Here is a 13,192-nt window from a genome sequence, read left to right on the forward strand (position 1 = left end):
TGCCCAGCGACAGCCCCAAAACATCACTGCTCTAGAGGAGATCTGCATGGAGGAATGGGCCAAAATATCAGCAACAGTGTGTGAAAACCTTGTGAAGACTTACAGAAAATGTTTGACCTCTGTCATTGCCAACAAAGGATATATAACAAAGTATTGAGATGAACTTTTGATATTGACCAAATACTTATTTTCCACCATGATTTACAAATAAATTCTTTAAAAATCAGACAATGTGATTTTCTGGATTTTTTCCCCCCATTTTGTCTCTCCTAGTTGAGGTATACCTATGATGAAAATTACAGGCCTCTCTCATCTTTTTAAGTGGGAGAACTTGCACAATTGGTGGTTGACTAAATACTTTTTTGCCCCACTGTATAGTCTCCTGCCCCCATTGGGAACAAAGAATATTCTATTTGTTGCTCCCAATATGTAAAGGACAGAATCAAAGGCTTTGAAACTACTTTTACAAATGTGTTTTCTAAGTCCCTGTAACCTTTAGGTACTATCAGTGAATAGCAATAATTTTATGTAATGAATGAGTAGGTATATGAATATGCTGGCGATAGGTTTGGAGCTATAACCCTTCAGTTAGTGATTGATAATAAAATAATAATCTATCCCAAGGTCTATATATTCTCATTTCTAATCCTAACTACAGGGTACATTGAAGACATTGAAGAACTACAAAATCAACTATTCAACCACATGAAGTCAGGAAAATATCGAAATAAATAATTTGTTTTAAAATAACAATAGAATACTTATTACAGTATAAATGGCATTTTTTTTCCTTCAAAAACAGAAGCACCAGTCTTAAGAAATGTGGTATGAGAAATATATAATATGAAGTGCCAGTGGCATTTGAGTTCTGGATATGATTGTTTTAGAAAAGTGTACATTGAAATCTGCTTAAATGGGAGTAAGTGTCATGCTGAATTTTAAAAACCCGATTTCCCTGGAATACAGTCTAATACTTACATGACCATGTTAGGAAATAAATATGCCAAAACAGGGGAAATGGTATGTTTATGTGCCATGCTTAGGTTCACTCTTCCCCCACCCACAGTCCCTAAATGGTACAATGCTTTTGATTGGAGTTGGAAAATATTCTTAACTCAGGCATATTCCTCATAGGTTGCTGTAAATTTTAATGCTGCTAGATCAGATTCTAAAACCAAATAAGTTTTTTTTTTTTAATACTGAAATTGTTTCAGTCATTACGAGTGAACTGTGAAAAGAGACGACGTCCAATGTAGTGAATAGACATCCATTTCTCCATCATGTGACTTCTGCAAAGGCTGTGATGTGGTTCTACAAAGATGAAAAGAAGAAAGCATGGGAGTCATTCATCTATAAAAATGAGATGTGCATTTTTCCACCTTCACCTACCACAGAAGATCCCACATTTTCAACTTTGATGGCACTCTGGAGATTCAACCATACATGTCTCTAGAAAATCTAAAATGCTTTACAGAATACTCCACATATGTTAAGGCAGAATTATAACTCAGTTATAACTCAATTTATTAATGATAAATTGACATGCGAACTAAAATATAAAAAGGGTCTGGTGAAAAGGAATGATTTTGATGTTATATGGGGTGAATTTCTGGAATATGTTTTTGTTAAAGGGAAAGGAGTAAAACCAGATCAATATATATCATCCTTTTGGAGAGGAGGGCTTATTAAAAATTATTAATAATAAAAATTCATGATAACAAAAAGTAAAGAGATAAGGAGGGTTATAAGTCCCACGGGTAATGGGTGCACGTAGAGATTAAGTTATATGTGTTTTATTTTGGTTGTTTGAATTATTTTACGTTTTTGTTATTACTGGTTTTGTGTTTTGTAGTTTGTATTTTAAAATTTTAAAAAATTTAAAAAAAGAATTATAACTCAGTTTATTATTGCTTTTGCAATAATACTCAATTCAGTCACCATTCTCAAATGACTGAGTTCTTCATGCACTTAAACTGAAGCCTAATTCTATAATCATTTTATAATAAGTAATTACAATATAAATTCTGAGAACAAACATGGAAAAATCTGATAAATCATACTATGTTTCACTGTTGATACTATTTTAATTCTGCATTTGTTCCTTATTTTTTTTCTTTAATAAAAAGCTTCATAACTTTTGAAAATGGTGTAACATGAAACAAAAGAAACTTAAATGAAAATTATAGTTACTATTAATGCAATAGAATGCAAAAAAGTCCTTTTTCATTAATTAAAATGTCTTTATTTAAGCTACTCTCCTCTGCTTCCTTCAACAGGATGCCTCTATATATCTCTTGTGTAATCACATTAATAGGCAAATACATGCATGTATACAAAATATGATCTTGCATCTGATAGTAATCGTCACATTAGCCTGAAGCCCATAATCCCTGATTTGCAATGAGTATGTGTGTATGGTTTACAATCTTGTTCTCAATGACAACTATAACATTAAAATTTATTTATGTATTTATATTTCGGATTTAGACACCGCCCATCTCACGAGGAAGTGACTCATGTTATTTGTTTTGTTAACTAGAGAGGCTGAAGTAATAATGAAATCCCCCTTAATTCTATTAAAATGAACAGGATGTCCCACTAATTACAACTGGACTTCAGTTATTATTTTTCTTTGATTGGGACAAGGGGCGCTATGACTTCAGTCTCCCTATGACAGAAATAGAGAGTAAATGTCTCGACTCTGGTGGGGTTACCCTTTGCTGTTTCTTGGCCCTAAGTTATTTCACCTCAATGTTATTTATGTTTATTTATTAAATTTATAAGGCTGCCCAACTCCATAACAGCTCTGTTTTGCCGGTATTTGTTACTGGAAAAAAAGAGAAGAGCTTGCTCTTTAAAAATACAGGAAGGTAATAGATCGCTCTTTATAAGGGCCAAGCATAAGCTTAGAAAGGCATAAAGCATAGTATGTGGCATGCAGGCAGGTAACTTTCATAACTGCTTAAACTACTAAATTCTGTGTGAACAGGGGATTTGATCTGAATTGGAATCCCTAGCAAGAGACTTTAACCTGTTGCTCTTTGATAGAATTCCAGTCCAGATCAGTGGACTCTAATGTACATTTATAAGAACATTCATAGAAATATCTACTAATTTCAATGAATCCTGTTTTCATAATGCAGATAAAGGCCCTATGGGAGCCAGAGATAAAGTCCTGATTAACCAACCTCCAGTGGGGATCCTAATTCATTTCTGGTCCCTGTATATTTTGGTGTAAAGAAAAAAAAAATCTGCTAGCTATGTCTCTGAATTGTGGTAAGCAATCTAGTGCTCTTCAAAGGTGTTGGGTGTTATTCCATAGCAGCAAAGCTATTAAAACATTTGAGGGGCACCAGATTTTATAATCTTGCTCTAAAGAAACATTTTATTTGATCATATGAGGCTGAACAGCAGCAGGAAAAAGCCCCTTTAGATCTCACGGAATCATATGGAATTGCGGGAGTGTGTGTGGGGGGGTGTCTTGTAAATCATTTAGTTCAGCTTTGTTCAGACTATGCTTGAAGACCTTCAGTGAATGATAGCCACTCATCTCAAATAACTGGTCCTCTGACTGAACAACTTCTACAGTTACTTGTAAAATCTATCCACTTCTGTAAGTTAGTCCTCATTAAATCACATCTTGCCCTTTAGAACTACACAGAATATATCTTTTCCCTCTTCCATGTGATAGCTCTTAGGTATCTGAAGAGTACTTCGAATAATCATTTCCATGGTTATTCCTGAGAAACACTGGTTATTGCTGTTTATTTATGAAAGATAAAAATCCCAATTAAAATGATAGCTTTTGAAATGTAAGTTTCATTCCACCTGGCAGGAGGGGAAAAAAAAATTCAAGATGGCACCTGCAACCTCGTGATTTTTTACATGTGCTGCACATATAAAAAAGACAGGGCTTCAATTTTGGCTATCTGGACTTTTGGGGGGGCATACCTTCTAACCTACGCTATATGCCTTCAACCACTCTTCCATGCTTGAAGCCCTATGTCTCAGTCTACAAAGAACTGTTTTGTGGACACCCATTTCAGGAAATCTGAAGACAACTACTGATCTAGGATTAAAATCCCCCAAAATGCTAATGTCCTTATCCTTAGGATTCCATTAATATCTAATAGTCTTAATTGTTTAGTCCTAAAAGGAGCATGCCTAAATGTTCCTGAACATGTAACACAATAGAGAGCAGTGTAAATGAGATGTAGATTTCTATTGTTTTAATTGGAGTTGATAGTGACCATAATGCTACCTGAACAATAGATCAGGCAGTATAAACCTTTTTCTGGTCATATACTTGACTTATTGATATATAAGCCAACAAGTACTGCAACAGACACAACCCTTATATAATGAAGTCACTGGAGTGGTGGATGGAATTTTCAGCCTGAGTTTTTCACTTTCAGAAGTTCAGAGATTGGGAGACCCCCTTATTTTTAAATCCATCTATTACATCTGTGGCCAGCATGTCCCTTTTTTTTTTTTTAAACGGATGAAAAACTGCATCTGTTACTTTCTTCTTGACAGTAAACTCTGTGCTACATTTTTGTGGAGCAGCCACTGGATTATGTTTTCTGAAGAACAGGAGGCTCCACTCTTGCATCAAATGCACACCTTTGAGAAATGGGGGAAGAAGTGCTGAGCAAAGCACTCAAAAGGGACACTGCAGTAAATACATTAATAGAAGCAAAGTACTCTTCCTCCTTAAATCTCCAAAAGGCTCAGTGCAGCTTCTTCAAGGGCTTTCCCAGGACATCGATGTATACATGGGTGTGCAGAGCTGTTTTGCTTCACAGAAAGTCCTGGGTGCAGACAACCTGGGAAAGCCCCTGAAGCAGCTGTTTTGAGCCTTCTGGAGAATGTAACTGCCTTTACTTCGAACAAAAGTGCTTTTTTGTACCAATGTGTTTTATGAAGCACCCTTTCAAATGCTTTGCACAGACCTATTGGGGAGATTCAAGGAATCCATTTTTAAGTCAGACATTCCTCATTCAACAACTGTGATGGGGGAATTCCAGATGTGCTACAAAGCCAATGACAAAAGTGGGCAGGAATGTAAAAATGTGTATATCTAGGGCACAAGGCAGAGCTTGTTGGAATCTTCTGAGTACAAAACCTTTAGCAGCGCCTTAAGATCTAGCACCCAGTCAGAGCAGACACACTGAAACCCATGCAAGGAAACAGGATACATTATCAAATTCCACAGTGAATGTTTGTTGGCACAAGCATTCATCATTAATGCACATCAATGTTGTGTTTGGTTTTGTGAAAAACAATGCATAAGTTTGTATTTTTGCAATATCAGAGGCAGTTACAAGTAAAAGCAACAGAAAAAAGCACGCACAGCATGGCAATAGTTATTTCCAACCAATATATCATTGGAGGTGATCCAGTGATCTACTGGCATTAAGAGCAAACCAGAAGAGGTCAAACCATGAAACACCACCATTTAAACAACAGAATGTATTAAGATTGAACCTTAAGTGCAGGTTTCTGTTAAAAAAAAGGGAGACCATACTTAGCAATATGGAAAATAATGATGATTCTTGCTGTTTTAAATAGCATGTCATTTGCTACATGAGCATTTCACTCATTTAAAGAACATTTTGACAACATCAGTAATTTATAATATAAATCTTCAGTAATGTACAATTTACTAATAATTTTGAATATGGGCAAGAACAGAAATACAGAATACAAGGTAAAATTACCTTGTATTTCTAATCACATTTCAGTCTATGCACTTGATTAAAATAACGTATTAAACTGTAGCTTTGACCCTACATATCATCTGTTTTTAAAACATTTTTCTCCTTACTACACAGAAGATAAATAGCAGCATAGCATACAGTACAAATGCAGATTCACAAACTTCTACTTCTCTGCCTGCACTGAAGGTTAAGGTATGTCCCTTGCAAGACAACATTTAAACACACCAGTGCGCTTGTTTGCGCACATAACTTTACTGCCTTATATGAAGATGTTCAAACTGGTCAATTCCTGTTATCCAAGAGAATAGCCTAAAGAGCTGTGCTTTAAAAGAGTGTTGTTGCAAAGGTTCTTCTTGGCCAAGATTAGCACCTTGGTTCTGCAATATGTACAATAATTGCATCACTTGAATCACATTAGGAAAACTTTCATTTTTCTTTCATCTTATCAGCATAGCTACTAACACGAAAGAGGTTTTTTAGTTTTAACTGAAATAAAGAGAATATATAGGCTACTCTCTCAGGGTCAGTATTGAAGAAGGACAGAAATATTTGACAAGAACAACAGTCTAAGAGCTATGTATAAGCAACACAATTATCTTGTACTTGGCTTGTAAAACATTTGTTTTCAGGAAAATAACAATAAAAACTGAATTTCACCTTTAAAAAATGCTGATAAAAAGATTTTTTACTGATTCATATGCACCAAGATCCAAATATGTCTGAGAATTACATGCTTCATCAGTATAACACATTTTAATTTTAAAACAACAGACTTGGTATGACTAAGATGGCACTCAGGGCTCCAAAGTCCCTGTGGACTTTTCCTTTAGCCATGCTGCCAGCCCCACCTGATCTTTTCCATACATGCATATAAATCCTCCTCCTCCTGAATCCATTCACTGCAGGATGAAAGCTTTTTCACTGAAGGTTACAGACTGTAATCTGTTATGCTGGTCCAGTGCAGGTTGGTAGACAAGTGTTTTTTAACTTCCTACTCTAGACCTGCATCTTGCAAAACTAATGTACCTTTATTTCCAAGAATTTCCCTGGATTAGGAAAAATCCCAAATCATATGTATGCCTTCAAGTCAACCTACAGATGAGAGCCAGTTTAGTATATCAGTTAAGGCATCAGGATAGAAACCGGGAGACTGTGAGTTCTAGTCCTACCTTAGGCACAAAGCCAGCTGGGTGACCACGGCCAGTCACCTCTCTCTCAGCCCTGGGAAGGAGACAATGGCCAACCACTTCCAAAATCTTGCCAAGAAAACTGCAGGGACTTACCAAGGCAGTCGCCAGGAGTCAACACTGACTAGAAAGCACAAAAAAAAAGGGGGGGGCTGAGAAAGAGTGACTGGCCCAAAGTCGCCCAGCTGGCTTTGTGCCTAAGGCAGGACTAAAACTCACAGTCTCCTGGTTTCCAGCCCAGTTCCTTTAATCACTACACCAAAGTGGCTTTCATTTAACTACTCAGAAAATTATAAAAGATGGGTGAATGTAGCCCACATGTTCAAGAAATATTAATTGTTAATCTTAAAGAGAGTGGAGGGTAGGGAACCAATAGGATTCTGATAAAGTTATACCTTACTATGCTGTGCTACTATATATTGTGAGATAAGACATATACACACACAAATATTATTATATATTATGTTACTTTATATTATATATTATTTCTATGCTGCAGCATCTCCCTGCTTGAGAACATTTTGTGAGAGAGGTCTCAAAATGTCAAAAATATTCACCAGCCCAAAAATATTGGTACCCCTGTATTAGACTGTTCATGTTGCTATGAGCTAGCTGCTCTATGAATTGAACCATGCTGAAAACCAAGATCATAAACTAATTCTGTCAATTCATACATGTCTATAATATACACTTTAGGGCAGATTTTGATGCCTGAGTCATTATTTTTTTATTTTTATGTCAGTTTATAGTTGCTGCTTTCGACACCATTGTTTTATTGTCTTTAAGCCAGCTAGAGCATCAGATGAGGCAGTATACAAATGGATGTTAAATAATAAATAGATAACCAAGTTAATACAGTGGTTTTATATCAGTTATAAACCAAACAACATACAATTAAGTACAGGTGGTCCTTGTTTAATGACCACTCATTAAGCGCCTGTTTGAACTTGTGATGACGCTGAATGAGTGGTAGTTATAACCAGTCCTCAAAGTTCTGGCCATCGCAGCACCTCCACATTCATGTGATCACAATCTGGAAGCTTGGCAACCAGCCCAGATTTCTGACCATCGCAACATCCCAAGGTCACCTGATCACAATTTGTGACCTTCCCTGCTGGATTCCCCATTGAAGCCCCGCACAATCCTCACTTAATGACGATAACCAGAGACCACCAAAACTGCTGTCACTAAGCAGTGCATTCACATAATGTCATGCGTTATAACCACATTGCTTAGCGACGGAAATTCTGGCCCCAATTACCATTGTTAAGCAAGGACTACCTGTAACAGCATACAGCATGCAAAGAAAACAAAGCTATATTGGAAAATGCAAAAACATATACTGAAATAAGAGCACAATCTCAGCTAAATGATGGTTTTCAGCTTGGCTAGAGATCTCAAATCATATCTTTTTCCAGTTCTTTGAGAAACAGCAGCACAGTTGAATGCATGTTTTCTAATAAATAAATCCATCCCACTCTGTTTCATGGGCAGTGGGCTTTCTCCCTAACACAAAAGTCAGGATTGTAGCCAAATGCATGCAGAGGTCTGCAACAGTATAAATGGCTGTTTAGGCAATCCACTATAGTTTCAGAGATATAACAATTTCTTCAAGGCAAAGTTGTTGCTTTTTTTTTTTTTTTAATAGGTGCTGTAGAGGACATAGAGAATGGCCTTGAAGGACAGTGGGAAGATCTGTTACCAAGGCAACGATCAGACAAGCATGGCTTAAGTCCATTCCAAGAAACAAAACTGAGAAAATGTCTCAGACAGGCCCCTCCCTAATCTATATGTAGATAAAGCGAGGGAGGAGGGAAACCCACTCAGACTTGCAAGGTCCTGCTACTATAGCTTACCTTACCATACCACCTTGTATGGTGGGTGGTATGGCGGGCCCCTTAAGTTGGAGGCCTGGAGGGGGGGGTACCTCGGGCGGTTTAGGGCAGGCATTCAGGTGGTGACGGGCATGGGGCGGTATGACAGGAGCCAGAGGGCAGGCCGTTTCAGGGGAAGACATCTCCGATGCATTATACCGGTGACATGTTCCGGCCCTCAGAGCTCAAGCCCAGACCCTGGTCAGCAGGCCTACAGAGGCCCGGGCTTTCGATTGTTGCTGCTGAACGCCAGGTCAGTCAATAATAGGGCCCCCCTTATTCACGACCTTATTGGGGAGGAGCAGGCTGACCTGGTGTGCATTACCAAGACCTGGCTGGCACCAGAGGGGGGAGTAGCCCCTTCGGAATTGTGTCCAGCTAGGTTTAGGGTTTGGCACCAGCCGAGACCCCAGGGCAGGGGAGGGGGAGTGGCAGTGGTCATCAGGGAATCCCTGCTGGCCTTCAGGGGTCCTGCTCCACAGGTTGCTGGTTGTGAGATCCTGTTTCTGAGGTTGGGCACACGGGATCAGTTGGGAGTGCTGCTAATGTACCAGCCTCCCTGCTGCATAGCATCCTCCCTGCCTGAGCTGCTGGAGGCCATCTCGGGGTTGGCAGTGGAGTTCCCCAGACTTATGGTCTTGGGGGACTTCAATCTGCCATCCCTGGGGTTGGCCTCGGAGGCAGCTCGGGAGTTCATGGCTACCATGGCAGCCATGGGCCTATCCCAAATCATCTGTGGCCTGACCCGGGACAGTGGTCACACTCCAGACATTGTTTTCTTGTCAGAGCAGTGGCAGCGTGATTTTATATTATCCCCCCTGTCATGGTCAGATCACTCCCTGGTGGCGGTGGGATTCTCCTATGCTGCCCCCCTCTGCAGGGAGGTGGGACCTATTCGAACGGTCTGCCCCCGGTGACTGATGGACCTACACAGGTTCCAAAGGGAGCTGGGGGTTGTTCCTGAGGCCTTGCTGCATGGCCCAGCAGAGACTCTGGCCGCAGTCTGGAACAAGGAGGCAGCTGGGGCCTTGGACAGGATCGTGCCTGTGCGTCCTCTCTTGGCCCATCACCCCCAGCACTCCCCATGGTTCAAGGAAGAGTTGAGGGAGCTGAAAAGGGCTAAGAGACGTCTAGAGCACCGCTGGCAGAAAATTAAAGACGAATCTGACCGAACAAGGGTTAGAGCCGCTATTAAGGCCTACCTAGTGGCGGTAAGGGCGGCAAAACATCAACATTTCTCCGCTCTTATTGCATCCTCAGAGTGTCGCCCTGCAGCCCTGTTTAGGGTCACTAGGTCCCTCCTGGGAAAAGGGGGGGGGCAGAGGACTATTTGCAGGGTTGTGCAGAGGAATTTGCTGAACACCTGATGGACAAAATCGCTCAGATCCGTTCTCACTTGGAAGCCAAGTGTGGAGCAGGTCCAGGGGAGTTGCCCAGGGAGCATTCTTACCCAGTTATCTGGGAACAGTTTGATCCTGTTGCCCCTGAGAAAGTGGACAGGGTCCTCGGGGCTGTCAGTGCGACTACCTGTGGTTTAGATCCTTGTCCCTCCTGGCTAATTAAAGCTACCAAGGAGGTGAACTTACGGTGGGTTCTGGCGGTGGTCAATTCATCCTTGCAGGAGGGGGTGTTTCCGAAGCCTTCCAAAGAGGCTTTGGTCTGCCCATTCCTCAAGAAACCGTCGCTAGACCCCACCCTTCTGGACATTTTCGTCCAGTCTCCCACCTCCCCTTTTTAGGGAAGATGGTGGAAAAGGTGGTCGCACAGCAGCTTCAGAGGATCCTGGAGGAAACGGATTATCTGGACCCCTATCAGTCAGGGTTCAGGCCTGGTTATGGGACAGAAACAGCATTGGTTGCACTTTTAGATGATCTCTGGCAAGAGCGGAATGGGGGGAGTGCATCTATCCTTGCTCTTCTTGACCTCTTTGTGGCTTTCGATACCATCGACCATGGTATCCTTTTGGGTCAGCTGCAGGAGTTGGGGCTGGGTGGCACAGTGTTGTGCTGGTTTAGCTCCTTTCTCCAAGGTCGAACCCAATCAGTGTTGATAGGGAGCAAGAGGTCCAGCCCCCGGCCCCTACTTTGTGGGGTGCCTCAGGGTTCGGTGCTTTCACCGCTCCTATTTAACATCTACATGAAACCGTTGGGTGAGATCATCTGGCACCATGGGATGAGGTAGCATACTGATGATACCCAATTATGCATCTCCATCCCAGGTGTCCTAAGTGACGCTATGACTGCCCTCTCACAGTGCCTGGAGGCTGTGGGGGCCTGGATGGGGGACAACAGGCTTTGACTGAACCCTGGTAAGACAGAGTGGCTGTGGGTACGGGGAGCCTCAAGATCTAGAAGTTTGTTGTCTTTGGTTCTTCACCAGGTCGCACTACCCCAGACAGACCCGGTGCGTAATCTGGAGGTCCTCCTGGACTCACAACTCCTGCTCGAAGAGCAGGTGGCAGTTGTGGCTAGGAGGGCCTTTGCACGACTTCGTGTTGTGCAGCAGTTATGTCCCTTCCTGGATCAGGAGGTCCTCCACATGGTCACTCATGCCATGGTCACCTCCGGGTTGGACTACTGTAACGCGCTCTACATGGGGCTACCCTTGAAGAGTATCCGGAGCTACAGCTGGTGCAAAATGTGGCCGCGTGGACAGTTCTCAATGCCCCTAGGAGGGCACATATAACACCACTGTTGCATGAGCTGCATTGGTTGCCAGTTTCTTTTCGGGTCCAATTCAAGGTGTTGGTCATCACCTTTAAAGTCCTTCATGGCACAGGACCAGGTTATCTGAGGAACCGCTTCGCCCCGGTTATTTCAGCCCGCCTCACTCGGTCCAGCAGAAGGAGCAGGTTGCAGACCCCACCAGTCAAGGAATTTCAATTGGTGGAGTCTAGGCAGAGGGCCTTTTCTGCTGTGGCTTCCGCCCCATGGAACATCTTGCCTCCCAAGGTCCGGTGTGCCCCCTCCCTCATGGCCTTCAGAAAAGGGGTTAAATCCTGGCTTTGCCAGAAGGCCTGGGGGCCGGATGGGGGCTCGCATCTGTGGAAATGGCTGGTGGGGTGATGGGTTTGGCTCCCCCCCCAGCATCTTGAAGGTTTTAAGGCTAAATTTATAGGGGGGGGGTTAGGACATTTTTAATGTATGTTTTTATTTTAATTATTTATGGATTTTAGCCATTGTTGGAGGGATTGGTGTTTTTTCCTTTTTTGTTATTGTGAGCCGCCCAGAGTCACCCGTTGGGGGAGATGGGTGGCATACAAGTTTAATAATAAATAAATAAATAAATAAATAAATAGCTGTTCTAATAAAAGTAATTTTAGACCTATATGGCATTGGTTTCTTAGTGTGGTCCACCCTACAGGGCTGACGGTTTTGCTATGGTTTTATGTGAAACGCTAAAATAATAATAAATAATAAAAGAAACATAGTTATTTCCAGTTTGAAACTGTTCCAAAATGTGTACAACTTCCTGTTTCAAATGTAAAATGACAGTTTCAAGCTTGAAGTGAGGCATTTTAACTTCAGAAAAGTTCAGATTTGAAATGTTTTTGCATACTATTCCCAGACTCCTAATATTTATACCAGCACTCCCTGTTCTCTCCATGTTCAAGAGAGTTTTTGCACAAGAAGCATTTAGACAAAAATGTCAATCATGATTTAAAATCAAGATTTCATTTCACTTGACTAACGATTTACAAAGCAGTGCCTCCTCCAGTTTCTTGTCACCCTAACTTTTTTCTTGTTCATCTTCTATTGTCCTGTGTCCATGACCTGGTGGAGAAGGGGGAAAAGCTCAACTCTTCAGATGTTAGATCTGGGGGGGAGGATACTGATCCTCATCAGGCTAGGTGCTATAGATATCTTATTGGGGCAGAATATGAGCTTCCAGAAAGAATTATTACTTGGCTTACAAGCTTCAACCTTTCTCCAACTTCCTACTCTTTACTAGCTTATTAACTAATTCACATTCACATATTTAGACCCTAAATAATTAGGAGGGAAGTCCTTGGGTAGAGAATACTGAAGCAAATTCTTCTTGGGAAGAAGAAAAAGGCTCCTTCCCACTCCTCACCTAGATTAGTCTTTAAATATAGATATAGATCTATAGATATAGACAACAGAGGGTATGCATGACCCTCATCACATATTTATCCACTCATTTATCCAATGTGGTGGTTAATCTGGCGTTCCTGGCATGCTCACCAACCAGAGTTTATTGACTGCATTTGCCTGGGATGAAGTGATCTATATATTCATAGAATGCCTTCATGTAAGAGGATGGTTTGAGCCAATCTTTCTTTGTATGACAACAAACTACACTGCTGAACACACTGGGCTTCTTCACAGGCACATGGAGCATGCAGTCAGATGGGGGCTGGACTAGAGTACAGGGGCTCCTGTATGCTTTG

The 13,192-nt window shown here is 41.3% G+C and overlaps 1 protein-coding gene across 3 annotated transcripts in view; it reads right to left on the bottom strand.

Moving 5' to 3' along the window:
• Positions 1–327: 327 nt before the first annotated feature.
• Positions 328–13,192, bottom strand: part of PLPPR5 (phospholipid phosphatase related 5) — a 90,354-nt gene continuing 77,489 nt past the window's right edge. For 2 of the 3 annotated variants that reach the window (XM_088153988.1, XM_088153989.1), the window contains exons 6-7: positions 6,890–7,031; positions 328–1,311 (exon numbers count right to left, since the gene is read on the bottom strand). In XM_088153988.1, the coding sequence (XP_088010114.1) occupies positions 6,936–7,031 (96 nt within the window). In that variant the 3' untranslated portion in view covers positions 328–1,311; positions 6,890–6,935. The remainder of the gene's footprint in view (positions 1,312–6,889; positions 7,032–13,192) is intronic. The other variant, XM_007421984.3, reaches the window with a different exon arrangement.

Source organism: Python bivittatus, unplaced genomic scaffold (genome assembly GCF_059951505.1).
Source record: "Python bivittatus isolate LINGU-HERP-01145 unplaced genomic scaffold, Pbiv_v1 ctg000700_np1212, whole genome shotgun sequence".
NCBI lineage: Eukaryota > Metazoa > Chordata > Lepidosauria > Squamata > Pythonidae > Python > Python bivittatus.